The sequence below is a fragment of the Sparus aurata genome, chromosome 10 (genome assembly GCF_900880675.1).
Source record: "Sparus aurata chromosome 10, fSpaAur1.1, whole genome shotgun sequence".
NCBI lineage: Eukaryota > Metazoa > Chordata > Actinopteri > Spariformes > Sparidae > Sparus > Sparus aurata.
In genome coordinates, this window is record NC_044196.1 from 11,866,795 (window position 1) to 11,894,175 (window position 27,381).

The 27,381-nt window shown below is 41.3% G+C and overlaps 2 protein-coding genes and 1 long non-coding RNA gene across 5 annotated transcripts; 2 read left to right on the forward strand and 1 right to left on the reverse strand.

Moving 5' to 3' along the window:
* Positions 1-145: 145 nt before the first annotated feature.
* LOC115589774 (uncharacterized) lies at positions 146-2,669 on the reverse strand. The gene is made up of 3 exons (XR_003985592.1): positions 2,587-2,669; positions 1,068-1,157; positions 146-212 (listed from the first exon to the last, which is right to left on the reverse strand). It is a non-coding gene; the product is annotated as an uncharacterized LOC115589774 (long non-coding RNA).
* Positions 201-11,911, forward strand: LOC115589772 (circularly permutated Ras protein 1). The gene is made up of 18 exons (XM_030430919.1): positions 201-377; positions 2,876-2,927; positions 4,769-4,927; positions 5,031-5,117; positions 5,200-5,285; positions 5,410-5,607; positions 5,696-5,740; positions 5,844-5,933; positions 7,213-7,364; positions 7,480-7,561; positions 7,644-7,768; positions 7,887-7,971; positions 8,095-8,201; positions 8,349-8,461; positions 9,444-9,555; positions 9,765-9,905; positions 10,624-10,717; positions 11,219-11,911. The coding sequence occupies exons 2-18, from the start codon at positions 2,876-2,878 to the stop codon at positions 11,354-11,356; spliced, it is 1,866 nt and encodes a 621-aa protein (XP_030286779.1). The 5' UTR covers positions 201-377; the 3' UTR covers positions 11,357-11,911.
* A 4,435-nt stretch (positions 11,912-16,346) lies between these two features.
* Positions 16,347-26,932, forward strand: LOC115589074 (E3 ubiquitin-protein ligase TRIM39). Of its 3 annotated transcripts, none has more exons than XM_030429761.1 (15): positions 16,347-16,415; positions 18,850-18,991; positions 19,438-19,678; positions 19,938-20,152; positions 20,645-20,749; positions 21,374-21,469; positions 22,494-22,727; positions 22,817-22,964; positions 23,239-23,286; positions 23,419-23,445; positions 24,259-24,341; positions 24,524-24,634; positions 25,494-25,612; positions 25,705-25,801; positions 25,893-26,932. In XM_030429761.1, exons 2-15 carry the CDS (start codon positions 18,851-18,853, stop codon positions 26,043-26,045), a joined length of 1,818 nt encoding a protein of 605 aa, XP_030285621.1. In that variant the 5' UTR covers positions 16,347-16,415; position 18,850; the 3' UTR covers positions 26,046-26,932. The 3 variants fall into 3 exon arrangements, with proteins under 3 accessions (XP_030285621.1, XP_030285623.1, XP_030285622.1); XM_030429763.1 differs by having other exon boundaries at positions 24,259-24,323; XM_030429762.1 differs by lacking the exon at positions 16,347-16,415 and adding an exon at positions 17,671-18,741.
* The last annotated feature ends 449 nt before the right edge of the window (positions 26,933-27,381 follow it).

The following is a 27,381-nucleotide window of genomic DNA, read 5'->3' on the forward strand; positions in this document are numbered from 1 at the left end:
CTATTTGTGGTTTTACTGCTTAGTAGTGCAGATGTTTTTGACTGGAGAGGTAGAAGCTCAGATCAGACACATCAGACATCTTCTTCATGGGTTTTTTCTTTTTTTGGTAACGTGATAACAATCTCATTCTTGTTCATTCTTTTACCTCGCCTTTATCTCTTCCTCTTAACTTTCATTTCTCTCGAGCAGACTCGAAGCCCTACGCCAACTTCCTGACGAGCAAAGTGCTGCTGGTTAGACTTTGAACACGCCCACACACGCGCACACACACACGCACACACACCACAAACACACACACACATCATAAAACTGCTGCGGCACACAAAACACTCGCTTTCAGTTTTAAACAACTCTGCTGTACACAGACACCAACAAAGGTAATTTGCTTCTTGTTTTTAAACGTGTGTCTTGTGTGTCTGTTAGTTATCCTGACTGCCGTGCTGAGATATGAAGAGGATCATTTGTGTTTTTACATGTCTGAGACTGTGATAAGAAGACGCAGAGTGATCAGTGAACCTGCTCGACAAGCTGCCAATAAAAACACCAGTTTCCTGACATGTTATTTCATGTTTTCAACTGTTTTAAAGTTGTGTAAAGTGTATAAAATGGGTCGTCAGAATTAGATGTATTAACCATGGAAGCAACAGATGTGGTTAAACTATAATTTAGTTTAACTGTTAAATATATAGTGCAAGTGAGACATTCACCGTTTGACTCTAAAATGACTACAAACCTTTGGAAAAGCAGACATCTGTGGAAAACTTTAGTAATTTCAACCCAGACGGAGTACAAGAAGGAGTGTATGTAATTACCAGGTACGGATTATTTTAGGCCTTGATGTAGAACACATGTAATAAAATTAGTTAATAAGTAATTGATAAGTGCTTGAGTATCAGCAACTCAATCACTACAGTAAATGTCAGTCAAGTATGTTTCTTTGTGTTGCAATTTTACATTTGTTTAGGTTGAATTGTCTATTTCTCTCTTGACACAACGCTCAGCTTAGATTAACAGACAATAATCACTTGGTTAGCGTTAAGAAAACATCATGGTTTGGGTTAAAATACCTGTTTTTTTTGTCGCTAGGATCATAGATCGAGACGGTCCGATTTCCGGTGAAGTGGTCGCCTCAAAAACCCGGAAAACGTCTGCGCCTCCTTAAAAAATTCACACAAAAGAAGCCTGTAAATATCCACGTGTCCTTTAAAATATCCTCTGGTGAGAGTCGTTAGGGTTCGCTTTTAAATGAGCAATATGAGAAACAATGAATATGTATCAGATGTGCAGATAGCACTTCAATAAGGGGAAGTCCACACACAGAAAAAGGTTGTCATGTATATCTTAATTATTCCAGAACGAAGCCGTACTTCATATCAGTCATGTCATTCTCATGTGATCATTGAGCAATGTCGACTGAGCGGTTTCTGACCACAAATACGCCGCAGGAGCTTAAAAAGCTTAAATAGAGAAGTGAAAGAAGCACTCTGGTCTTTCACATAGGTATTATTAGACATATCATTGTCATAAAGTAGCTCATTACAAGTCAAACGACTGAATTCAGGATGTTAAAGGGGCAATATGTGAGACTCATAGTTGAAAACATTCAAATATATATATAATCAGTGGCGTGAACAGACTTTTTGAAGGGTAGGGGCGAAAACAGGGGCACTTTAGCCCGCGTTTTGGGTCCAAAGAGGGCACTTTAGCGAGCGTTTTGGGTCCAAAGAGGGCACTTTAGCGAACGTTTTGGGTCCAAAGAGGGCACTTTAGCAAACGTTCTGGCTCCAAAGAGGGCACTTTAGCAAACGTTTTGGCTCCAAAGAGGGCGCTCGAGTGCACGTTTTGGCTCCCGAGAGGCCAGTTCATCATGTTTTAACCAGCCGAGGGGGCAGTTTAGTGTGTTTTGCCAACCACGAGGACACATCAGCACACATTTTGGCTCCCAAGAGGGTCCCCCCCCCCCCCCCCACGAGCACACCACTGTATATAACAATAAACCCACTGCACATGAATAGCAGTTTTAACATTTATTGTGATGCAGAGATATCCAGTGAACTTAGCGTGCTAACCAGCTAGCCCTATCCTGGTCTAAATTTCCTGTGCGAGCAGTGTTAACTGTGGCCGCCGTTAGCAAGGTGCCGCTAACGTGCTAATAGCTGATTCTGTCTGGACTGGGAGCTCAGAGATTATCTGGTCAGTATATCAGGTTATATAAATATATTTAACTTGCTGTATGTTCAAACAGAAGAACAATAACAGCACATGTTCACATTTAAAGAGCTGAAACAATCATTTATTTATATATTGTTTATTTTATCAGTGTTGTCGTGACCTTGTGGTTTTAGACCAACAACGCAGTCGGAGGTTTGCTCCCCAAAACAGCTAATGACTGACCTGTTTCTGCTTCCTGTCCCACAAACTTTAAAATGCACAAAACAAAACCTAATTAATCTGGTTTAAAAATGACTAAAAATTCTTGTGTCAGTTTAGATCTTAGATTTTACATCCTGCTCTGTCAGATCAACTGATTCAAACTAATACATACGTGTTATAAACATTAAATACGACCCTGTATGCTCACTGTACCAGGCCACTTTATCCATTTCTCATGCTGTTCTCATACAGTTCAAACAGGAAGCGACTGCTGTCATGGTTTTACTCACCCACCTGTTAACTCAAAAAATAAGCTGATCAAGGTCTCTGTTGCCGTGGTGATACTGTATCCACAATAGCAGGAAGCTGAGCTGCTGCCGTTGTTTTTCTGCTGATGCGTCTGATTTCTGCAATCTGAAAAATTCAAATATTTCTCTTGTTTTCATCGCTGTTTTAGGGAAGTTGAGAAAAGTCAGTGTTTTTGTTTCTTTGTGTGTCTCAGATGGAGTTCGCCTGCAGCCATGTTGTGTGTAACTGGAGGCCTGATGGAGCAGGTGAGTTAAAATAGTTACCTTTTTTTCTTTTTATTTCTATTTTTGTTCAGTTTTATATTGGTGCTGGCGTGTTTTTACAGTCCTGACTGTTTGATATTTAACGCTTTTATTGTGAAGCACTTTGTATCTCATTGCTTTGTCCTTAATTACTTAAAATGACAGTGATGTCATGTTCTTTATTTCAAAATAAGAGTGTTTTTCCTGAGTCAAAAGATGACAGTAAGCATCCCTTCAGCCTGGATAGATTGTGTAATTAGTCATTTGATTATATGTGCCGTTTAATTTAATCTTTCTCCTGGGTCTTCACTCTCAAATGGTCCCCAGGGTGCCACCAAACTGCTGTTTGATAATATTTTGAAGGTTTTTTGATTTTTCAGCAGAAAGAAATGTGTCTAAAAATGCACATTAACAAGAATTCTATGCTTAAATTAGTAAAACAAAACACTGATGATAGTCCTCTTGCAATCGTGTGAGCGTGTTAACCTAACCTGGCACTGAATTACTTCTTTATTATAATATTACTGCTATTGTTAAAACATATTTACCAGTTATTCTTTTGAGCCACAAAGGATTGTTTTACGAGCGAGCGACTCTGATATACCCTCCACCTCAGAAACCACCGGAAAAATGCGCCTCAACATTCGTCATGTTACAACTGCTGCCAGCTTCTTTATATGTGGCGCCCCAGGCTGCTCTACACGTTGTTGAAGGCCCGCTGAAAATGTTGGATCGACCTTACATTTTTAACACCATGATTCTGCCCTCACAAGCTTATATTTCCCAGCATCCACGCCGGTGTGACGGTTAACACACACACGCGTGTGAAAACACACCACATCCATAAAGGTCAACGTATCTAAACTGTTGTTTTTCTGTCTAGAGAGTTCTTTACGCCCTCAAGAGTATTGCAGTGAAATAACAGGAAAGCGTATTAAGTAGTAATGTGTGAGCGCTCGTGTGTGTGTGGGCTTGCTTGCAAAAAGCAAGATCTGAAGAAGCACTGTGAAGATGTGCAGATAGCAATTCAACGAGGGGAAGTCCGCACACAGAGATAGTGGTCATATATATCTTAATTATTCAAGAACAAATCCGTCTTCATATCAGTCGATTAAAATCTCCTTTGATTGTCAAGCAGTGCGACAACAATGACGGTTGAGGCCGATTCTGACCACAAAAACACGGCGTGGGAGGTTGAAATGCTTAAATACAGCAGTAAGAGAAGCACTCCGGTCTTTAACTTAGATAAAAGTGGACGCATCATAGCCATAAAATACGTCACGACTGAATCCAAAATGTTATATGTGCAATATGTGAGAATTTTAGTTGACAACATCCAAAAAATAACTAAATAATCACCAGACTGTGCATGAATAGCAGTTTTTTAACATTATGATGTTTTTGTATTGTATTGAAGAGATACCTAGTGAAGTTAGCATGCTAACCAGCTAGCCCTCCCCCGGTCTAAAGCTCATGTGAGAGCGGTGTAAACACTAGCGCTGACCTGTTTTCAGTACATGCTGCTAACAATAGCTGCCGCTAGCAAAAATAGCCTGTTGGTGAGGACTCACTCCAAAAACAGAGCAGGACAGAGCTGCTAACGTTAGCTTGAATCTCGACAGCATCCAGGACTTCTTCTATACAATAGAGAAATACAAAACAGAACATGTGCTATATGTATTTTTTGTTGTTTTTTAAATGTAAATGTCACATATTGAAAGGCTGGTTGTGGTTGGAAGTAATGATTATCACTGTAGAAGGGAGTGCGGCAGCTAGCCGAGCATGCTAACGTGGGAAATAACTACAATGTTTCTTTACATTAGCTCTTTTTTCTCTGTCTTCAGGTTCAGCTCCTCCGCCGCTGCCTCCTCGTCGCTTCAGAAAACCTCGGCCCACTTCTCTTCCTCTCCCTCCTCTTCGTCCTCCCTCCCACCCTCCACCTCTTCCTCCCTCCCAGCCTTCCACTCGTCCTCCCTCCTTCCCTCCTCCCGTACCGCCCAGACGTGAGTCCTGTTTGCCCTTTCAGGCTCCTGCAAAGTAAATCATGAGTGTTACTAAGTTACATCTGCTGTTTGCTTTCTTAATTCCTTCGTGCTGTTTAATCAGTTGACAAGTTGGAAGGAGAGAGTCGGCTGGAATCCAACCTCAACGTCGTCTTACTCAGTATCGGGAAACTCGTTGACATCAGCCAAGGTCAGACGCACAAACACGCACAAACACACACACATACCTGTTCGATTGTTTGTTTTTTCATACCTCTTTTTATTTTCTGCAGCCTCAGGCCTGGAGACTTTCCAGAGCCCAGTGATTTGTGGGAAATGCAGTGCAGCCTTGTCCTGTCTGAGTTCTTTGCAGCAGAACGTGAGTGGTAATTTATCTCACCTGCTCATGTATGGATGCATGTTTCCTTCACACTGTCATGAGGCATTAAATAAATGTAATTAAAATAAATAAAATAACCCCCTCTTCCCTTCATCTCGCTCAGATGTGGCTGTGTGAGTTCTGTGGATGTGAGAACAGCGTGAACGACGGCGTGCAGAGAGTGTGTGTAGGGCAGCGTGCAGGTGTGCACACCGACGACCTTTACCTGCCCAGTCAGAGCGACGACGACTACCAGAACCTGGAGGACACGCTGGTCGTGTTCTGTGTGGACATTTCTGGCAGCATGAGTGTCACCACAGAGGTGTGTGTTCAGGAGATGTACTCAGATCATTCTTCTTCTTCTCCTTCATCTTCTTCTTCTTTTTCCTAACATGTTTGCCTCGCTTCAGGTCACATCAAGCAGTGGATCTAAGAAATACATATCCAGACTGGAGGTGAGTTCCTGATTTGGTGTTTGCACTCTTTACCTGTAGTGTGAACATAAACATGGTGGACATGTTGGTGGTGGTGTTAAAACACATATTTTGTTTTCCTCAGGGGATGCAGGACGCCCTCCAGAGGGCGCTGTCAACCCTCCTGCAGGAGTCCCCACACAGGAGAGTGGCACTGGTCACGTTCAGCGATGAGGTAGAAGGGAAATAATTCTCTCCAAATAAAATTAAGTTAATGAAATGATTAAAATTAAACACTTGCTTGTCATTGTGTATGTCAATAACTGTATTTGCTAATTTTGGTTAATTGTGCCACATTATGATTCAACGAATCAAACTCTCTTTATTTTCGACATAAAATATTTTGTATTTCTTCAGGAAAATTACTTTTGATTTGAACTACTTACCACTTTTGTCCTCCATAGCTTATAAAGTGTGACAAGAGGTAAAAAGTGGTTTAAAAGTCACAATTAAATATTGTATGAGACGTTTAGAGGTGTTTTTCACTGTTTTTACCTGTCAGACTTTCACTACGGAAATATCTGCAAACGTAGATAAGCTTCATTATTTATGTATAGCACAGGGTTACAAAGTGCCTCAAAAGACATAATCAGCATCAGATATAAACATCACAAATGGAAATAAAACAACAGAAGAATTATAAAACACTGTGCGATGAAACAACATTAGGTTAGAGAGTGAAAGGCTCAAAAGATGCTGTACTTAAGTAGGTTAACGGTTGATGGGTATCTCGACCGGAAAAAGGTGGCCTGCTCCCTCCAGGTGGGAGGAGAGTTCCTGCCTCAAGTGGAGGAGTTTAAGTATCTTGGGGTCTTGTTCACGAGTGAGGGAAGGACGGAGCGTGAGATTGACAGACGGATCGGTGCAGCGGCCGCAGTAATGCGGTCGTTGTATCGGTCTGTCGTGGTGAAGAGAGAGCTGAGCCGAAAGGCGAAGCTCTCGATTTACCAGTCAATCTACGTTCCGACCCTCACCTATGGCCATGAACTCTGGGTCATGACCGAAAGAATAAGATCCCGGATACAAGCGGCCGAAATGAGTTTCCTCCGCAGGGTGGCAGGGCGCTCCCTTAGAGATAGGGTGAAGAGCTCTGTCACCCGGGAGGAGCTCAGAGTAGAGCCGCTGCTCCTCCACATCGAGAGGAGCCAGCTGAGGTGGCTCGGGCATCTGTTTCGGATGCCCCCGGGACGCCTCCCTCGGGAGGTGTTCCTGGCATGTCCCTCCGGGAGGAGACCCCGAGGAAGACCCAGGACACGCTGGTGTGACTATGTCACTCAGCTGGCCTGGGAACGCCTTGGGGTCCTCCCGGAAGAGCTGGAGGCAGTATCCGGGGAGAGGGAAGTCTGGGTGTCCCTGCTCAGGCAGCTGCCCCCGCGACCCGGCCCCGGATAAGCGGAAGAAAATGGATGGATGGATGGGTATCAACCTATTTCTCATGCATTTGTCGTCTACAGGTTGTGATATACGGTGACGGCACCAGTACACCTCTCACTCTCAGGGACTGGGGTCTGGTTGACTACGACCATATATGGGAGCAGGGCGTGTCTTACAGCATCCCACACTGCATCGCCGAGACCCACCAACAGCTCGTACATAGGATCAAAGAGTACGTGACGATGGAGGATGTGTGTGTGTGTGTGTGTGTTTCACTTCTCGTTTGAAAACCAATGCTTGTGGTACGGAGATGTAATCTGTTGTTTTTGATCTTGCTGTATGATCAGACTCAAGGAGCACGGGGCCACCAGTCTCGGTCCTGCAGCATTAGCCTCGGTAGCGATGGCGTCAAGGTACCCTGGGTCAAAGGTGAGAAAGTCTAAAGGTATATTTTGGCACATTTGTGAGTCTTTGATGGGTGATGACTTCCCTGATCTTCTGCGTTCTGCAGGTGATTTTGTGCACTGATGGTAAAGCCAACATCGGACTGGGTACGATGGAGGAAACTTCGTCTCTGTCATCTTCTCTGACTCCTTATTTCTACCAACAATTGGCCAAGCAGGCCGTGGGGAGTGGGTGAGGATGCACACACACACACACACACACATACACACACACAGTTGTTATGGGGACCGTTCATGTCTCGTAATATATGAATCAAAATAAAAGTATTCTCTTTCTTTTCTTCTTACAGAGTAATAATATCAGTCATGACTTTTGAGGGGACAGATTGTTCCTTGGCTGACGTTGGAAGACTTGCAGACACTACTGGTGGAAGGGTGAGACATCGTAGCCATTCAATGTGTTTTAATGTTAGATTCTGTATCTTAAATATGTTTGTAAATGGTATGAAGACAGAAAGTTGACTGCAATCTAAACTCCTGGTCCCTCTCTTTTCACAGGTGAACATGGTTAGCATCGGTACCGTTGCGACAGAGATCCAGTTAGCCTCCATCGACAATGTGCTTGCTACGGGAGTAACGGCGACCCTGCTCGCTTCTGATGGAGTGTGAGTGGTGACTTGACACACCAATCACAAAAACACAGTCTGTTGCTCCGCGCTAACACTTTAGCAGTCCCAAAACATGGCTAATATTCTAGATAATTTGTTCTTTTAAGGTGGTTTTAAATTCCCTTCTCTTGCTTTTCTACACAGGTATTTTCCTTACGAGGATGAAAATAATCACAAACTGGTGAGGACGATAGGGAACGTGACCAAAGGGCTGGAGCTCACCATTCAGTTTGCCGTAAAACCAGAGTTCATGGGTGGTAAGTCAGGCGTTATGATACTTACATACTCAGCTTTGCCATATTCTGTTAATTAGGCACACTACATAGTGGAGACCGTGACCCGCCAGCCCACAGACATAGTGGGGACCAAGACCCGCCAGCCCGCCAACCATAGTGGGAACCGTGACCCGCCAGCCCACCGAACATAGTGGGGACCATGAACTGCCAGACCACCGACATAGTGGGGACCATAACCCGCCAGCCCACCGACATAGTGGGGACCGTGGCCTGCCAGACCACCGACATAGTGGGGACCATAACCCGCCAGCCCACCGACATAGTGGGGACCGTGACCTGCCAGCCCGCCGACATAGTGGGGACCATCACCCGCCAGACCACCGACATAGTGGGGACCGTGACCCACCAGACCACTGACATAATGGGGACCAAGACCCGCCATCCCACAGACATAGTGAGGACTGTGACCCGCCAGCCCACAGACATAGTGGGGACCATGACCCGCCAGTCCACCGAACATCATGGGAAAACTGACCCTCCAGATCTATGACATAGTGGGGACCGTGACCGCCAGACCACCGACATAGTGGGGACCGTGACCCGCCAGACCACCGACATAGTGGGGACCGTGACCGCCAGACCACCGACATAGTGGGGACCGTGACCTGCCAGACCACTGACATAGTGGGGACCGTGACCGCCAGACCACCGACATAGTGGGGACCGTGACCCGCCAGACCACCGACATAGTTGGGACCGTGACCGCTAGACCACCGACATAGTGGGGACCGTGACCCGCCAGACCACTGACATAGTGGGGACCGTGAAACGCCAGACCACTGACATAGTGGGGACTCAAACTCAGCAGAAGTGGACATATTCAATAAATTAAATTTGGTACTAGATACTTCGAGAGGAGCCAAATGCCAGAGTTTTAATTATAACTGTATGTAATAAACTGTTATCCATGTTAACATATAATGTCTGTTGATGTGTGTGACAGTTTTTCTCAAGAGGGACACACTTCCATTTCAACTTCAGCTGAGCTTCAAGACCAGAGACCTACAAAAAGTCACTCGCATCATCACTGAACAGCGGCCAGTTGCTGACAGCAGGTAAACACCGAATACTAAACTTCAGAGATCAAAAACTGTTCTCAGTCATGTTTCAATATCATTTCATTAGATATTTAACACTAGTGAGATGACTGAAAATGTATATACTCAAAAGAGTAATTATCTTGATTGTCAGAAGTGAGTTTTGTTGTGTTTGTCTTAGAAAGACAGTCATTTATCTTTCTTTTTCTTATTTATGCTCTCTGAAGTCGAATTTCAACTGGTAGCCTCAACATGGCTGTCCTCGGCGTTCACTGTGCTCAACTCTGTGCCAGTTTAACCATGGAGGGTCGAGTGCAGGAGGCACAGAGGCAACTTAAAGCCCAGCAAGACCTGGTGGACCAAATCAGGTACGACTCTCTGACTTCACTCTGACTTCACTCTGAGGGCAGATGACGGATAAAAACCTATTAAAAGTATAAGACAAGGACTTTGAATGTCTTACTCTGTAGCTACAATGAAGAATTCAAGTATGTAAACGTATTCTACTAGGACCCCCAAAATAAAAGTGTGAACATGACAATTAGCATAAAAATGACCTCTCACAAGACTCCCTCAAGTCTCACCCTGGTATATCGAGTTGTTTCAGTTGTTGCCTCATCATGAATTTCTAAATCGGTTAAATATTCAGCCGTGACTTTTATAAATAAAAACTCCAGTCGCCTCTCTCTGTGTTTGTGGAGACAAAAATGATCTTATTATTTAACAAAAAAGGTCTATCACTGTAGGAATTTGTTTCTAAAAATAACAACCTCAGCCTGTCAGTGGCAAAAACAAGCCCTTTAATTGGAAACACCTTTGAGGGTGAGAGTTTCCCAGAAGGATATGGCAGCCATTGCAGCCTTGTCATAGCTGCCAGCTCCCACAGTCTGCTGGATCAATTCCAAACCTTTTGTTAAGTCTGAATCATTTACACACCCAACATGTAAACATGGGTCACAGGTTTTAAAAATATTGGAATTTCCCTTCAAGGCTAGACAAGCAGGTCTGATACAGTGCGTGTGATTGGGTTTCTGTATGTATTCAAGGTGTTGTTCTGGGTAATACACTTCCTCTCTCTGCCATCAGTAAGCACAGGCCAATCCAACAGGAGGAGAGTATCTACGGCAACTGGGTGAACGCCATGACGACAATCTGTGATGACATCACCACAGAATCCCAGGTCAGCATTTGATTGCTTCATCAATGACATTAATATTCAGTAATTTTAAGTTCTTCAGGGTCAAGTGAATTTATTTTAACAGTTAAAGAAATTAAGGATTGATTTTGTGTTGTTAGCAGTTTTATCACAACTATTTATTATTTCAGAGGTCATGTTTTGATTTAGATAAGTTTTATTTTTGCGCACTAAAAAATGTTTAACGAGGACAACAACTGACATACAGCACAGCAAGATGTAGAAAACCTGGGTGAAGCCACAACCTAAATAATTGTATTATAAAGTTGTAGAAAGCCATTATTTACAGAAAATGTGAAAAAGATAATAAAAGTGTTCGTCTGTTATTAGGGAATAGTTAGACAAAACTGAAGTTTACATGTTTGAATGATATTTTATGTAAACCTTACAGAGAAAACCTTTAAGCTAAGTTCGTAATAAACAGGCGTACAGATGGGACTGAGTGTGTCAAAGAATATCACTTACACAACGATTTCTCTTCTTCAGACTCTCTCTGATGAAGCAGCTAAGGTGATGTACCAGATGAAGAGAGCCAGCAGTGTCGACTGCACCTACAGCAACACAGCTGAGGTCCAGAGGAAGCCTCTGTGGAAGAAAAAGAAAGCCCTTGTGGAGGGAATGTAGAACAATCAGTCATCAGCAAATGTGGAGACTTGATTTCATATTTAGCCATATTGGCTCCCAACTTTTTCTAGCTTGGAAAAAGCTTTGCTGCACCGCTGACAGCGAGGGAATAATATTGAAATTGAATGACAGCACTCAAACCAGAAACGCAAAACTCTGAACAGGGATTTGACTGAACGGTGAACATGGGATTGTAAACCTTGTGGGTTTGAAAAAGAAAAGATGCTTTGATGATTTTTTAGTGTTTTATCTGCCACAACAATTTTGGAACATAACGTGTCAATTTGCTCAAATTACATCAAGAAAACCATTTAAAATGGTCAGTTTTGAATCAACATATCGTTTAATTGTCATACTCCATCCATCATACTTGTACCAGCCCAGGTTTTTGGCAGAAGCTCCTCAGCGGAACAGAAAGAAGATTTCTCAGATGGAAATTTCCTTCATGTGTCACTCATCTGAAATTAAGCCAAATGAACCTGCATTGCTTTTATTTTGGTTCCTGTTTTATAGGAAATGTTCTCTGTGAAAAAAATAATTGCCTTTTAAAAAATTCTTCCTGCGTTTGCAATGTTGTAATAATGTGTGAATGAACCAGTAATTTCACACTGGATCACTTAAAACTAATGACACTCTTCAGCCGTCTTTGTTGTTTAGCACTAACTAGCAAATCTTATCAAGCTAACATTTAACCTTCCAAACATCAGCATGTTGGTTTTCTCATTGTGACCATGTTAGCTAGTCGGCATTAGCCTTTATCTCACAAACGCACACACAAACTGTGTTTCCCATTCTTTTTTCAAACAGTATATTTGTGCTGTATATTGGCCTATATTTGTTACTTATTATGTTGGAAAGGAGCTGGATTTAATTAAATATAAATTAACATAGGTTTGCTAAGTGACTTTGCCTCACCAAATGTATCAAAATAATCTTTCAACCTTTAAAGAGCCACTCAGAAATGGATAGCGAGCCTCCGGTAACTCACGAGTGACTTATTTGTTCTTTACTGTTCTGTGTGACATTGACACGCTTGCATGCATAGGGTGATCTATTGGGATCACAGGTAGGCTCATCATTTGTCACTGTGACTTCTCGAAAGGGATACCAGAGATGCCTCCAGGCTCTCAGAGTCAAATACTAGGCCAATGGTGCGTCAACGTGGCCACACTTAACTCAGAATTTAGGTTTCAATCCAGTGCTATACACACAATGTATGCAGGTATAATTCTTAGCCTATCATTTCACCATTGTAAATTAGCATGTAAGAATGCTAACATTTGCTAATTAGGGCTCAAGACAAAGTAGAGCTTAGTAAGGGAAATGTCGTAAGATCGACAAGACAAAGTTAAAATTGGACCTGTTGATAGCACTAGATTAAGAGTTAAGTTATTACATTTCATCCAGAGGGGAACGTGAATATGTGAATTTTTGTAATCCATCAAATTTAGTTAAACAGTAGTGGCAAGTGGAAAATTACCACAGCCAACTGACTCACAAAGTCAACTCTAAAAATTCCAGAATTTTCCATTGCAGACGCTCACTCTACCTCAAATTGTCTGCATACCAAAAGTCTTATGTATCTAGTTATTTATGTTATGTTATGTTATCTATCTATGAGTTATGTTTTTGGTGGAGTCTGACTTGACACATTGACCTAAATTTCTCTCCAGTGTGTGTGGCCACAGACTTTAACTGAGGAGTGTATCTATTCAATTCTAACTTTACAACTTGTAGGTTGTTCAATTTATAGCAAAGTGTGTATATTATAGTGTTGAAGTCATGTGACTGCAACTTGTTCCTTCTGGCAATGGTGCTTAAAAAATTACAAACTGTGTATCATAAGCATCATAAACTTGTGTTTGTGAGAGCATATTTCCAGCAATAATCTTAAATCCAATTTTTTTTAAAATGTCCCATAAACTTTTTTGAATATTGAGGAGGAACACACTGCATTGGGATGCTTGAAAGAGCAGTTTAATAAAGTTAAAAAATAAAAATAAAACGATGAATGAGCAAAATGTAATTTATGCCTTTGGACTCACACCATTTTCAATGACTGTGTAGATAGCTATCTCACACAAGTTAACATTACTATATCTAGGTTTCATTTGCAAGATGGTTAACTCTGAATGATGCCAACATTGCTGCGTAACTGCAGCAAGTTTGCAATATCAACTTAAAAATGTGAAGATATGTCAACGTGTAGCGTTCACAACTTGTTTATGCCTCCAAAAACAATCTGTTATTGCTGTTATTGTACGTTAAACTGTGCAGCTTCCATTTTCACTACATTAAAGAACTGAAAGTCATTCAGTCACATTAATGATCTTGTTTACAAGGATCGTAGAAAACAAGTTCATGTCTTGGCATCAGCTTATGTGTGTCAAATGTCAAGGCAGGTGCAGTTTATACCTGGCTGCAACGGAATGTAAAAGAGGAAGAGCACGGCTGGTACCTGTTGATCAACAGATAGTTCCTTTTTCATTTAAGGGACATTCACCTGGAGCCAAATCTTCTATGCGTGTCACTGCAACATGTGACAAGTAAAACACACGTGTATTACAAGGTTGGGAAAGTAGGCTACATATACTCAAGCAGTAGATAAGTGCTATTATGAGGAACTTCATTGTTCTTGAGAATTTGTTTTTCATGTTCTGGTATCTATGATTGAGTACAATTTTATGCAGCTCACAAAAAACAATCCAGATTAAGATTTTAGCATATTTTTTATTATATTGGAGTGGGTATGATTGCATTAAAGGGGACTGTTGGGCGCTCTATAAATGTCATTCTAGGTCACATATGAATTCTTGGATTTTGGCTAAAACCCCCCTACATATTTGTTTTTTTATCATACTTTGTCAAACCTTAAGTCCAAGCGGACATTTGTGCCAAGTATGCAGTCATGTCCCCCAGATGCTCCTTAGATATCTTGTTCACCATAATCGGAAGGACGGCCCGACAACTTGACAAACATAATTCCTCCGGCCGCGGTTGTTGCTAGCACAGAGGAATAAAGAATATGCTACTTGTGCTACTGCTGTACAATAAATCAACCAAAACTGACCAACACCCAACACAACCTAGTTATTATATAGGTCAGTGTTATCAGAATGGGTTGTAATTAACAAGAAGCTGAATCAACAACACGATTAAGGACATTGTTATTGTTGTTTTTAACCAAGCCCAGCTTCCTCTTCGGGTACACGTTATCTGAGATTAAGCTTATCGTTCTCTGGAGATTTTGCCTCATTAGTCAAGAGGAATGACTGACTTGTCAGTGTGAAATGCCACTGGTTTGAACACACACTCACGCACGGATAAAGTAAACAGATGAATGCACGCGAAAACACAACCACAGACCGTGAGCAAAGAGTTGAAAGGGAACTGATCAAGCAAAAGGCACATACAGGTGGCAAGAAGCATTCCAGCAGAGTCCTGGTAAAGATCGAGGCGACGATATGATGAGCTGATTTATTCCTCATGCCATCACTGAGCTCCAGTCACGTTGTTGCACACAGTGTTTTGAACACGGTAAAGTTGGCCTTCAAGTTAATTTTTAGTTGTGATACCATAACAGTGATGAAGACGGAAATAATGTCAGGCAGGGTGGAGCGGGAAAAGGATGTTTTTCCGTGTTCCCAAGCCCATTTCATTTTTTTATTTTTTTTACAGGAAGACAAAGAAAATCATTATCACATTTGACTTTATGGTGTCATATGAATTTGTCTGATGGATAAATTAAAATACAAAAGCTTTGTTTGTTGTCTGATACAGAGTTAGTTCACAACATAGTCAACCTAGCTTAAAACAAATGGGAACAAACAAGAAAAATGTGTTTGCCAACCACTTAAAACCTTTTCTTTTTATTACACACAGCATCTTGTAGGCTCGCAAGGTAGTGACCCAAAAGTTACAGAGCCAGCTATATTTCATTCAGAGTGAAGAAGCTGTGAAAAACTAGCAACTTCTCAGTGAAGGCTAGTGTTCACGTCTATGTGCAAACTGTTAGCTCTAGGATAACATTGTAGTGACACTGCTCATTTCCTTCTTAAGTAAGTTACTTTACTTTTCACAGGGAGCTTACATGTTGTTAGCAATACTTACTGTGCGTTTTCAAGGGTTTTTAGCATTTTTGTCATGTTGATAACACCCTCACTGGTCAAGTTAGCCAGTAAGCTAACGGAGCAGGGCACCAAAATGAAGAAAAGCTCTTAAAGCACTGTAAGGGGATCAAGGTTGGATGCAAAGGTATATCAGCTCTAAGTAGTAGTTAGTAGTTGGCTCCACCATGTTAAGTAACTTAATGTTACAATACATCCGACAAATTGTTACAGAAACCTGGGATTTGTTGAAAGTAAGTTTTTGAATAATTTCTACATCCATGTTACAGAACAACCATGTGTTGGTGGCTCGATGGTGCCAGTTGAGTGGCCCTATTCAAATAAATGATGTTAGACGGAGCCAATTGAATCTCTTTTTTGGAGTTCACCAACTCCTGAGGAAAATATCTGGCCTAATCCTAATTCTGCTCCATGTTCCCCAGCTAGTCACTAACGTTGTGGGCCTGCTGTATGGGGTCAGACATGTTGTGTACATAAGGTTTAACAAAGCTTTTCCACTGAATCCATCTGTTTGATTTGGCTAATCATAGTCATGATTCTGGCCAAGGAATCACATACATCGTATCAGATTCAGTCTCACAGGTGTGTGTTGGTGAAATCCTTCTCCCTCCCTTCAAAGTGTGTTTGTTCCCGTCCTGACTAACACATGGAACAATAAAAGAGGTTGAAGGGAGAGTGTGTGGTCATTTGACCTACTCCCTGTGAGTATCAGACTGAACCAGTCCTGCCACATTTACCTGTCACACTAGACCTGAGTGGGCGTGGTGTGTCTTCACACACACACACACAGACACACACACACACACACACACACACACACCTTTATATTTCAAAGCCTGAGCAAACGCCCATCATAAGTGAGAGTGTGAGGGCTCGAGACACAACTGGAGCTGTTTGGATATATTTTAAAATCCATACAGACAACAAAAAAGGTACTAATTTTCATTTTCTATTACATGTTTAATTCGTAATTAAAGTATCTCAAGAATACATTTATTAAGTGTCGTAAGAGCATCTCATGTGCTGTCTGTAAAAGGTTTCTTCTACCTAGTGTAATTTGAAAGGTGTTAATGTCTAAAGTAATACAATACATCTTCATAACTGACGAAGGATGCAAGAGACCCAACAACATTCAAGTGATATTCAACCAAGAACGGCAGTAAATCTTCAGCTGGAGAATGTGTGACGTGCTTGAAAAGTTATTTTTGTCTTGACTGATTGATTGTTTCCGCCCTATATTTGAGTTTATTATTAAATGAATGTCCTAAATAATTAGCCCAAGGAGCCAGCAGTATTATTTAAATGTATCCATCAAGACGTTCCAACATATCTGCATTTGTACTCGAGCCAAGCATTGTTTACTTTACCTCACATCACTTCTTCACTTTGATTACTTCTTTTATGAAGTTGATATGACATTCTTTTTAGCTCTAATTATATGTTTCAGTTGGATGTTGGATGTTGTGTGTTTTGTGCTTTGTCTATGTCTTGGCTGCGAACCAGTTTCCCTCAGGGTAATGAAGCCTGAAGCTACAAGTTGTAATGTTATGTTATGTCACGTTTTAGGTAAGCTTTCGGCCACACAGAAAACAAACTTTTAATGTTATTTAATCACGTCTATTGGTCATGTTTTCAGGACTAAATATGTCGCCCAATATTCCAAATTAGCCTCCACAAGCTTTTTAATACGTACAACATACAACACTTGATTCAGATGAGGATAAAGTCCCCAAGGGAAAACACAGGAAAAATGGAAGAAACCTTAACATTTTTTTGAGAAAGACATACTCTCATCTGTTTTTGAGCTTTTGATAAATAAATCCCAAATAGAAAACTTAATGAATATGTAGCAAATTATTAACACTAGTCTGACTTGCGGGGGATCTAGACTGTCAGATCTAGACTGTCTCTGATATCCACACATTTTCAAAATAGTCACAGGAAACCATAACACTCTGAGTTAGCAAAGGTAGTAAGTTACAAAAACATTAGCTTGATCATAAACGGTGCGAGCTCAAAAAACATCTGTTACTAGCAGATGTGAATTTGTTAACCAACAACCATTTGAAGATTTACTACATCAATTTAAAAGGGGAATTGGGAAGTATTAGGACAAATTAGAAAAAAAAGTTGCGTAAGGCCTTTTTGTGGCTTCATGTGGAGCTGTGCAAAAACTAATAGATTGCCTCTAGTGATGTCACTCAAGTCAGCATCTGAGGGGCCGAGGACCGCAACTTAGAGTTGGAAAGAAGTGAGTTTACCAGACCTCTGTAGCCTGTTCCTCATCTCTATGGATCGAGGACACGTTAGCTCATAGCACATCCAAATCTCCAACTAAGCTCTCAGGAGTTGAGTTGCATTGTGGGTAATGTAGGTACAATCCATGGAAGCTTTTCTGCTTTATAGATTTACATCCTGTTTATTCTTCCATTCCTACCTGAATTCTTACTTAAACATTTACTTTAAATAGTTAAGTTACGACTTGTCATTATTTGATTTTTTTAATGCCACAGCTCCATCAACTATCTTTAAACTTAAAATCTATTTTGTGGCGTCTGACAGTTGTATGTAGTTTGGTGTAGAGAAGATTAGCTTCTTTTACTCTGTCAAATCTTACATGTCTCAAGTTTCTTTGCAGTTTTCCCACAGTCTTAAAGCTAACATCCGTGCTATACGAGTTCAGCTCATGACTGAGATGTCAATATATAGATGAGATAAACTGTGACAAGAACATTTAGAAAATAAAAAAAGACTGTATGTTCAGTGAACGTGATAATGTGGGACAGAATCTCGCCCTGCTTCATTCCTGACGTTTTTTGACCATCCATATCTGATTTGTGGCGTCAGACGTGATTTGTGTGTGTTGCATAATATGTCTATTTTCCTTTGTTAATTCTAACTTCAGCTTTCCCATCAATAAGTTTGAATTGACCGCTTTCACTCAACTTCTAAACGAAACTGCAACAAAACACCCTCAATTTTACTCACTGTTCAGTTTCTCAGCTCCTTCTCCAGATTTAGTAGATATGCTTCTTATGTAACTTCACCTTTTCACCCTCTCCGGAGATTAAGGTCACGCTGCTGTCACATTACAAAGACAGTTGTACTGAGTAGTGACAGGGAGTTAAAAAGGTAAGTCAAGATTGATTTCTTAAAGAGGGCCATGACTATGTCTGCTTCTGGCTGTTTGCTTTAAAGATATAACATCACAGCGAGAGAAGGAAGACAAAAAGCAAAGAAGACCATTAATAAATAAGGGTAGATCATCAACATATAAGCATACACACACTCTGCATCATTTTTAATGCAGCCTCTTTCTTTTGTTGGTATTCATTCGACTATATATTACTTTCTGTCTCTGTCTAGGATGTCCTTACACGGTAGCTTTCTGTCTGATGACCAGTTCGCATGTTCCATCTGCCTCGATGTGTTTAATAACCCTTCGTCCACACCATGTGGCCACAGCTTCTGCATGGGCTGCATCAGCAGATACTGGGACGGAACCAAGGTGGGTGATTGGTCTTTTCCTGGATGTCTTTCCCCTCCTTCTTACTCCTGTCTTCCTCTTTCTCTTCTTCTGTCCTTGCCCATCCTCTGTTTACCTCATGATACTATGTCAAGGTTAGTTGCATTTTGTTGCCAGTTAATGAAAATATACGTATTGGAGCTTTGTAATTAAAATGAAGTCATTATTTTGTGTTGTTTCATTTGAAATTCAAGTAACTTTATGTTTACTTTATCAGTTCTTTCACCTCCTAATGTAGCCAACTCCGATTTCACATCAAACATAGATTATATACGTTGTCAAAACAGATTTTTATTGTAGTCCTGACAAGTGCCACATCAAGTTAATGTTATCAGAGACAAATACTTGAGTTAGTACATCAGGCAGATTTAGTCTCTCTGCTCTCGCTTCTGTCTTTCCTCCCATTAACATCCATCCCTTCCCTCCAGGTTTGCCAGTGTCCTCTGTGTAAGAAGACCTTCCAGAAGCGACCGGACCTCCAGATCAACAGGACGCTGCGAGAGATCACCGAGCAGTTCAGATCCATGAGAGGAGGGGGAGGACTCGTGAGGGAGAAGAGAGGGGTGAAAGCAGTAGGAGGAGGAGACGGAGGCCTACCAGACGGTTTATTTGATGAACTGAAGAAGAAGCTGCCTCGACCTCTCCCAAAAGTGCCAGTGATGCCGACCTGTGAGTCTCAAAGTAATCATGGGGTAGGGTTATCATAGAGGCTCTACAGCTGTTCAGTTTCAGCAAATCAGTAGACTAATGCTTATTTTGTCTCAAATGATTGTATCAATTGTAATTCAGAGGCATGATGTCTTGATTAATTAAAAAAGAAAACAAGAACCACTTTAATTCTATGTTGTTTGCTTGGGAAGCATGCACTTAAGATTTTGTCGCTTTAGTCAGGACGTTCTTTTGTTTCCTGTTTCTTCTACCTTGAAAGGTGAGCCCATCCTGACTTCATTCTCAGCAGCCAAGACCCCACTGGCTTCTTCGGTACCCAGCCACAGTCCAATTGCTGCCATTAACCAAAACGGAGCACCCCCACCACCGCCTCCCACCTACTCTCACTCCAGAGGCCGGAGAAGGTTCACCATGTCTGGGGCTTCAAGCGACCAGAACCTCCCTATCTGTGAGACCCACCACAGAGGAATATTGGTACAGTACTCACACCTCAACCCAGTCGGCCAAAATAAATGTAATGTATGTTTCTGCTTACCACCATCGGTCACCACAAACATAGCTAGAATGCTCCTCCGCATCCAATCTACTTTGAGTCATCCTTTCTACCTCGAGTCACCTCTCCACGTCCATTTTCCTTTGAGTTATCCATTCTACCTCGAGTCGTCCTTTCTACTTCGAGTAAATCTCTGCCTCCCGTCCACCTCCTGGCATAAAAGTCATCTCATACGCTTATTGTACAATTATCAAAATGTCAAATGTACAAATTTGAATTTATCGATGTTAGCAAAACTTAAAACTTTTACAACGTTTGATTCTGGTGACTGGGCTGTAAACCAACATTATGGACCAATATCTGTCACTGATTGTCGGCTTTTCAGAGTGCTGTGTCTTAACATGTGGCATATGTTTATATTTTCATGGTACAAGAAGGTTTAACGCTGAAACACTCTCTCTCACGGATTTCAGATTTACTGTCGGACTGACCGAGTATGCATCTGTCCTGAATGCGAGACCCTGGACCATTATGATCATGACACAGTGTCCGTCGCAGATGAATGGGTGGAAACCAAGGTCAGAGAAACAAGATGTTTTGAAGCGAATCATTCGGACTTGTTAAGTGTCTCTGCTGTAAATGAAGAACAACGTCTGTAAGAGGAAGAACAAAAACAAAGCACATCTGTGACAAAGTAGGTCACAGTTGACATTTTTATGTAAAGGGTAACCCTGCAAGTTGTGTGTTCATGATTGGAATGGGTGATATGGAGGCTAAAAGCAACCCAACATGACGTTGTTCTTAACCTCGAACCATCAAATTCAGAGGGTATCTATTGATGTCTGTATAAATACTGACTGAGCTCACAGATCTGAACAGGGAAGCCAATGCGAAATTGCTTAAGGGGGCTTCGAGCAAGGGGCGACCCAACTGGTTGCAAAGAGAAGTCTTGAGTGTACGTAAGCTCATGAGAAAATGATACTACTTCTTATTTGATTCATTATCTCTGTAAACAGTTTCCTGATGAGTTTATGAACTCAATCAATAGTTTCAACTCTTCTTCGACACGTCTTAATGTTTATTTTATGGCCCTATTTGGAATAAAACAGAGTTAATTGGATTCGATGCTCAGGATTGAGGCAGAGTTATAAATTCAATAGCTTGACTTATTTAAAGTGTGTCTACGTGTTGTGTATGTGCAGGCCCAGCTGAGTGTATCCGAGCAGGAGATCCAGGAGATGATCAGACAGAGGATCAGGAAGATCGAAGAGATCAGAATGTCAGTGAGTGAACTGGAGGTAAGACAAACACTCCAGTGAAAATACCACAGCCATGTGGTAAAACCTGTAAATCCTCCTGTCAGCCGTTCATCAGATTGTTATCAAAAGACATGCCCCCACCACCGTCTTCAGGTTTTGTTTCTTACCAACATTAAGAATAGTTTTTTTCAATGTTCAAGGTTTTAAATCCATACCTTTGTGTATTCATTGCATAATTCCCAGGATTTTGTCTGTACTTTCTTGTATATTTGTTTTCAAGGTCCTTCCTGCTGTTTTACGTGACTTTGGGATTTAAACCATATTTTCTATTGAGTCTTATTTCAGTTTTCACCTCATTTGTGGTAATCACTCACACTTCTAGCCTATTTCTTTTGGTTTATTCTTGAATTTTGTTGGTTTCTACATGAATGTCTGGGGTTGTTTAAGAGCTTTACCATTCTCAGGTTAATTCTTAACCCCATTTTGCCCAGATTTAAAAAAAAACCTTTTTTACCCATCAAGGTTTCACTTCCCCATGTGGGGTATTTCTGCCTTAATTTGGGGGATTCTGCCAATACTTTCTTCAAGGTTTTCAGTAATGACCAAACATTCATGGTTTTACTTGATTTGTTGGGTTTTAACCATATATTCCAGCTTCAACTTCAATTTTGAATCTTTAGATTGTTGTTATTCCATAATTCTGAGGATTTTAAAGAAACTTTAAGATTTTAACCAATTTTTGGGGTGTATTCTCAAATTTTCCGTGTATTTTTTTCATTTTCCCCAAATTTGGGAGTTTTACCCCCGTTTTCATTATTATTTGTTGGGTACTTTCTCCGTTATGCTTCCACATAAACCCCTAACTGTATTCCTGACTTCTCAGAGTTTGGACTTCTGTCCTTCTTTAAATCAGATGCAGAATCCATAGACACTGAATATTTCCATTTGTTTTGGGGGCTTATACTGTGCACTGAACCTCAATGCAGCTACAAAATTAAAGAAAAACTGAAAACAGTGACGGTGAAGGTGTCTTGAACTGTCTGAGCTTCATTTCAATTACCAGATGGCGGTGGAGCGAGAGACAGCGGGCAGCGTTTGCCTGTTCTCTACGATGATGTCGGCCATCGAGCGTTCCCAGGCAGAGCTGATGGAGGTGATGGAGATAAGCCGGAGGGCGGCTGAGCACCAGGCCGACGCCATGATACGCCAGCTAGAGCTGGAGGTAATAGAGCTGCGGAGGAGAGAAAGCGCCCTCGCCGAGCTCGCCCAATCAGACGACCAAATACACTGCCTCAAGGTTGGTGACGATCTAACAGAGTCTGAGTTCATCTTATTCTGACATTATGGGAAACATCAATGTTATATTTATGTCTACCTTCTTCCTAGACTTTCCCCAACCTCTGCAGCCCTCCACCTACCAAGGACTGGTCTGCGGTGTCGGTGGACTCCGACCTGGGAACAGGGACCATCTACAGGTCGCTGGGAGCTCAGATGGAGAAGTTCCAGGCAGAGCTGAAGAGAATCATAGAAACAGGTGAGTGAAGTGCAAAACACTAGAAAGAAAGAAAGAAAGAAAGAAAGAAAGAAAGAAAGAGAAAATGTGTTGGATTTGGTATCAGTCATAAAGTATCTAGATACTGCCCTCTGGTGGCCGAGGCTCTGTACTGTTCATGTTTACTAAGTCTGACAACAAGATAACTGTGAGTTCATAGCATTCACAAAGTAAATTATATAACTTCTGATTTTTCCAAACTACACAGAATAAAATGTTTGAATTTTAAGCGTTCATCACTTCTTCTTCTCTTCAGGATTTCCTGCCTTAATTCAAGAACCCAGTCCAGTCCGAGCACAACCCAGTGAGTGTCCACTCCCCTTCCACCTTATACACACTTACATAATATACTCCACATATTCATGTAAGAATTCTACCTTGAATTAGTTTTTTAACAGCATTTTGTGTCGTTTTTACCAAAACTGTTTTCCTGCAGGGACGAAGATGGTACAGGACTACGCAGGTATGTTACATCCACATAGACTGAATGAAGAGACAACAACAGTAAAACACATTAAGTCTACAGAAATATTTAGAAGGAAGGAAGGAAGGAAGGAAAAGGGGAGGAAGAAAAGGAAAAAGTGAGAATGAAGGAAGAAGGAAGAAGGAGGAAGAAGACGGAAGGAGGGAGAAAAGGGAGGAAGATGGACGAGGGAGAAAAAAGAGAGGACGACGTCATGTCCATTGCCCCCCGCCATGGAACCCATGACCCTACCTCACAACAGAAAGCCCGCAGAACGTCCGAACGAACCCTCGTCCTGGTCCTCCCTCCTGCCGTCCTTCCGCCGTGCCCTGTTCCGCTCCCTCCAGCCTCCTCCTCCCGCCCTCCGCCATCGCCGCCTTCCTTCCCGGCCGTTTCCGTCGTGCCCCCTGCTGAGCCCTCGTCGTCTCCCTCTGCCCCCCTCAGCAATGACCAACGACTATGCGGCAGGGAGGACAGGAAGGCAGGAAGGCCCGCAAAGAAGGACGGGGGAAGGAAGAGGGAAAGGGAGAGGGAAGGAAGAAAGAATGAAGAAAGAAAGAAAGAAAGAGAGAAAGAAGGTATAAAACAACAGTAAAACACAAACTCTTAAGAAATATCCAGAAAGTTCAAACTAATTTAAAATGACTCACAATAACTCATTATCCCGTCTAACGTCACGTTCTCTCAGCAATTGAATGTTAACTTCTACCAGCTGTATTAACCAACGAAACCATAATTAATAATATTTGATATAATATACATCATTTGCACCTTGTTGAGTACATTTCTTTACATTTTTTTCCTTCAACACAGTGGATGTGACGCTGAACTCCATGACTGCCCACCCCAGGCTTGTTATGTCCGAGGACATGAAGAGTGTGAGACATCTGTTAAAATTAAGTCAAAGAGGATATTTCTGTATCTTTACAGTCTCTTTATCCATGTTTGCATACATCAAATGAGAGATTATTACATTATTATATGTTTTTTCCACTTTTACACCTGTGGCAATTGAAGCAGATAATTTAAACTGGATATAAAATGAAGTTTTGTGTTATTAAAATGTGTTTTTCTGCAGGTGAGGTGTGGAGATCGACACCAGCTGCTTCCAGACAATCCAGAGAGGTTTGACAGAGTCGTCTGTATACTGGGCAGGGAGGCCATCTCCTCTGGGAGACACTACTGGGAGGTGAGACCACTTTACCCTTAGAGTTTGTGTTGTTTGGGTTCCCAGTGTGTCCGGTCATTGACACGTTTGGTTACACGAACAGAAAAGCACGTTTCTGGTGTTTCCACAAGTGTCTCTATGATATATCTGATTGATTTAATTAGCAAATTGTGTCTCTGTGATTAAAAGAAGGTTATTATCCGAGGTTACGTAACGCAAATATCACAGTTTTACAGTATCTTGGAAGGAAGGGAGTGAGAGAGAGAGAGAGGGAAAGACAAGAAATGAGAAAAAGAAAGGTAGGAAGAAAGAAAGAAAGAAAGAAAGAAGAGAGGGGAAGGAAGGAAGGAAGGATGGAAGAAAAAAGAAAGAAGAGATGGGAAGGAAGGAAGGAAGGATGGAAGAAAAAGAAAGAAAGGAAGGAAAAAAGACTGAAGGAAGTTATAAAGAAAGAAAGAAAGAAAGGAGAACAAAAGGAAGGAAGGAAGGAAACAGGGAGGAAGGAAGGAAGAAAGAAAGAAAAAAGAAATGAGAAAAAAGAAAGGAAGGATGAAAGAAAGACAGAAAAAAATGAGGAGGGAAGGCAGATAGAAGGAAAAAAAAGGAACGAAGAAAGACGGAAGGAGAGAAGGACGAAAGAAAGAAAGAAAGAAAGATAGGAAGGAAGTAAGATGGAATAAAGGAAGGAAGGAAAGAAGAAAAAAAGAAACGAAGGAAGGAAGGAGGAAAGAAAGAAAGAAAGAAAGAAAGAAAGAAAGAAGAAAGAAAGAAAGTTTCAAAATAAATAAACTGGGCACTGAAGAGTAACAGAACAGGAGCTTCAACATGTCTCTGTGTTTGATTGTAAGACTGCTTCCTGCTTCCTGCTTCCTGTGAACAGGTGGAGGTGGGCAAGAAGACGGACTGGGATCTTGGAGTGGCCCGACACTCCATCAACAGGAAGGGGAAGATCGAAGTCACCCCGAGCAACGGATACTGGTTCCTCAGCCTCAGAGACAAGTGAGTTGTAGGTTTGATTAGCTGGAATGGGACGGAGAGATGAAGACAATAATTTTTCCTTGAACCCTCGTCTTGTTTCTTCTCTTTTTCAGGAACAAGTATGCCTTTCGTTCCGAGCCCTCCACAGACGTCCAAATAAGCCTCAGACCAAATAAGATCGGGATATTCGTGGACTTTGAGAACGGACAGGTGACGTCACAGAAACACATCAAGGTGTTTTTTTCTCCGCCAATTTCCAGTTTATGTTCTGTTTTCAAAACAACGCTGCGTTTCTTCACAGGTGTCGTTCTACAATGTTGATGCTAAAATCCACATCTACACTTTCAACGACGTCTTCAACGAGTGCGTCTACCCGTTCTTCAGCCCATGTACCAACAAATCTGGGAAGAACGACGGGCCGCTGACCATCACACCTGTGAGCAGGATGAAGTGACGCAACACCTGAAGTCATCTGTTGTTTCTTCTTCTTCTCTTTTTAATATAATTACTGTACTTAAACACTTTGATCGCCCTGTAAGTCTTATTACATGTCACTAGTCATATTTTTATAGAAATATTCATCGTCGGCTTCTTGAGACTTTCTGTTGGTTTGATGTTTTACAGCTGCAATATTTTAATTGTGTGTTCTCAGTGATTTTCTGATAATTTAATAAAACAATAAAATGTTTAAAATAGTTGATATTAGTATTGCATCACCCCAAGATAATAACATCTTGTTTTCTAACTCTTGGCAAAAAGCAACATTTCCCGACACTCTGATTGTCGATTTTGTTCATAATAATGAAAATACTATAGATATCGAGGTCATTTCAGCGAGGTGGATGATGCCGCTGCGGTTTTTGAGAAACAGACACATTCATTTTTATTAATTCCATCAAGTTTTATCTAAAAGAGAGCGTGTCATGATTAAAGCTCTCTGCTGTAGTTCAGCAGTTTGAACACCAGGGGGGAGGATTTGTCCCCAATGTGTGTAGAGACACCAGAAGTCACCCCAATGCCAATAATATATGTTATAACATTTATAGATGTCCATATTATTCATGCATTATTCCAGTACTTTACTCCTCTGAGGTAAATGTGAGGAATTTGCAACAAAAAATTGGATTAACATTACATTTCTAACCTTTTTCTGGCCCCCTTGCTCGTGTTTCAGATGTCTCAGAGTTGTTTCGGGTTTTGTGTTTTTGTGTTGTCTGGAGTGGTCTTAATTTGTAAAGAAAGAGGTAACTAAAGGTGTAAAAGAACACTATTTCCCTCTGAGGTGTAGTGTGCAGAAGCAGAGGATGACATGAAAATAAAAGACTCAAGTAAAGAACGATATCTCAGGTTTGTACTTGAATGTAGTAAGTTGTAGCATTCCGCTGGGATTCACTGCACTGTGAGGACATTTAGTCACTGTGGTGCAGTTACACAACAACATACGTAACACACACCCTTTTATATCCGTCTGTGTGTCTCCAGTAAACTACTTCCGTGTTTCCTCCCCCCTTAAACACCAGACACACATGCTGCACAGGACATGAATCATGTGACAACCGTTGGGACTATTTACTGAAAAGAGTCCTCAATAAGTCCTGTTTGAGTAAATCTATAGTGACCTGCTGTCTTCTAGAATATTTTGTCTCTCAGATCTACAAAGTTACAACAACTTAAACTTATTATAATGATAATAATATTGACTCAATCTTAAGCAGCATTAGCACCAATAAATAATGTCTCCCCCTGGTTGATTTCAGGGAGAAAACTAATAGTTTGATTCCATTTGAATC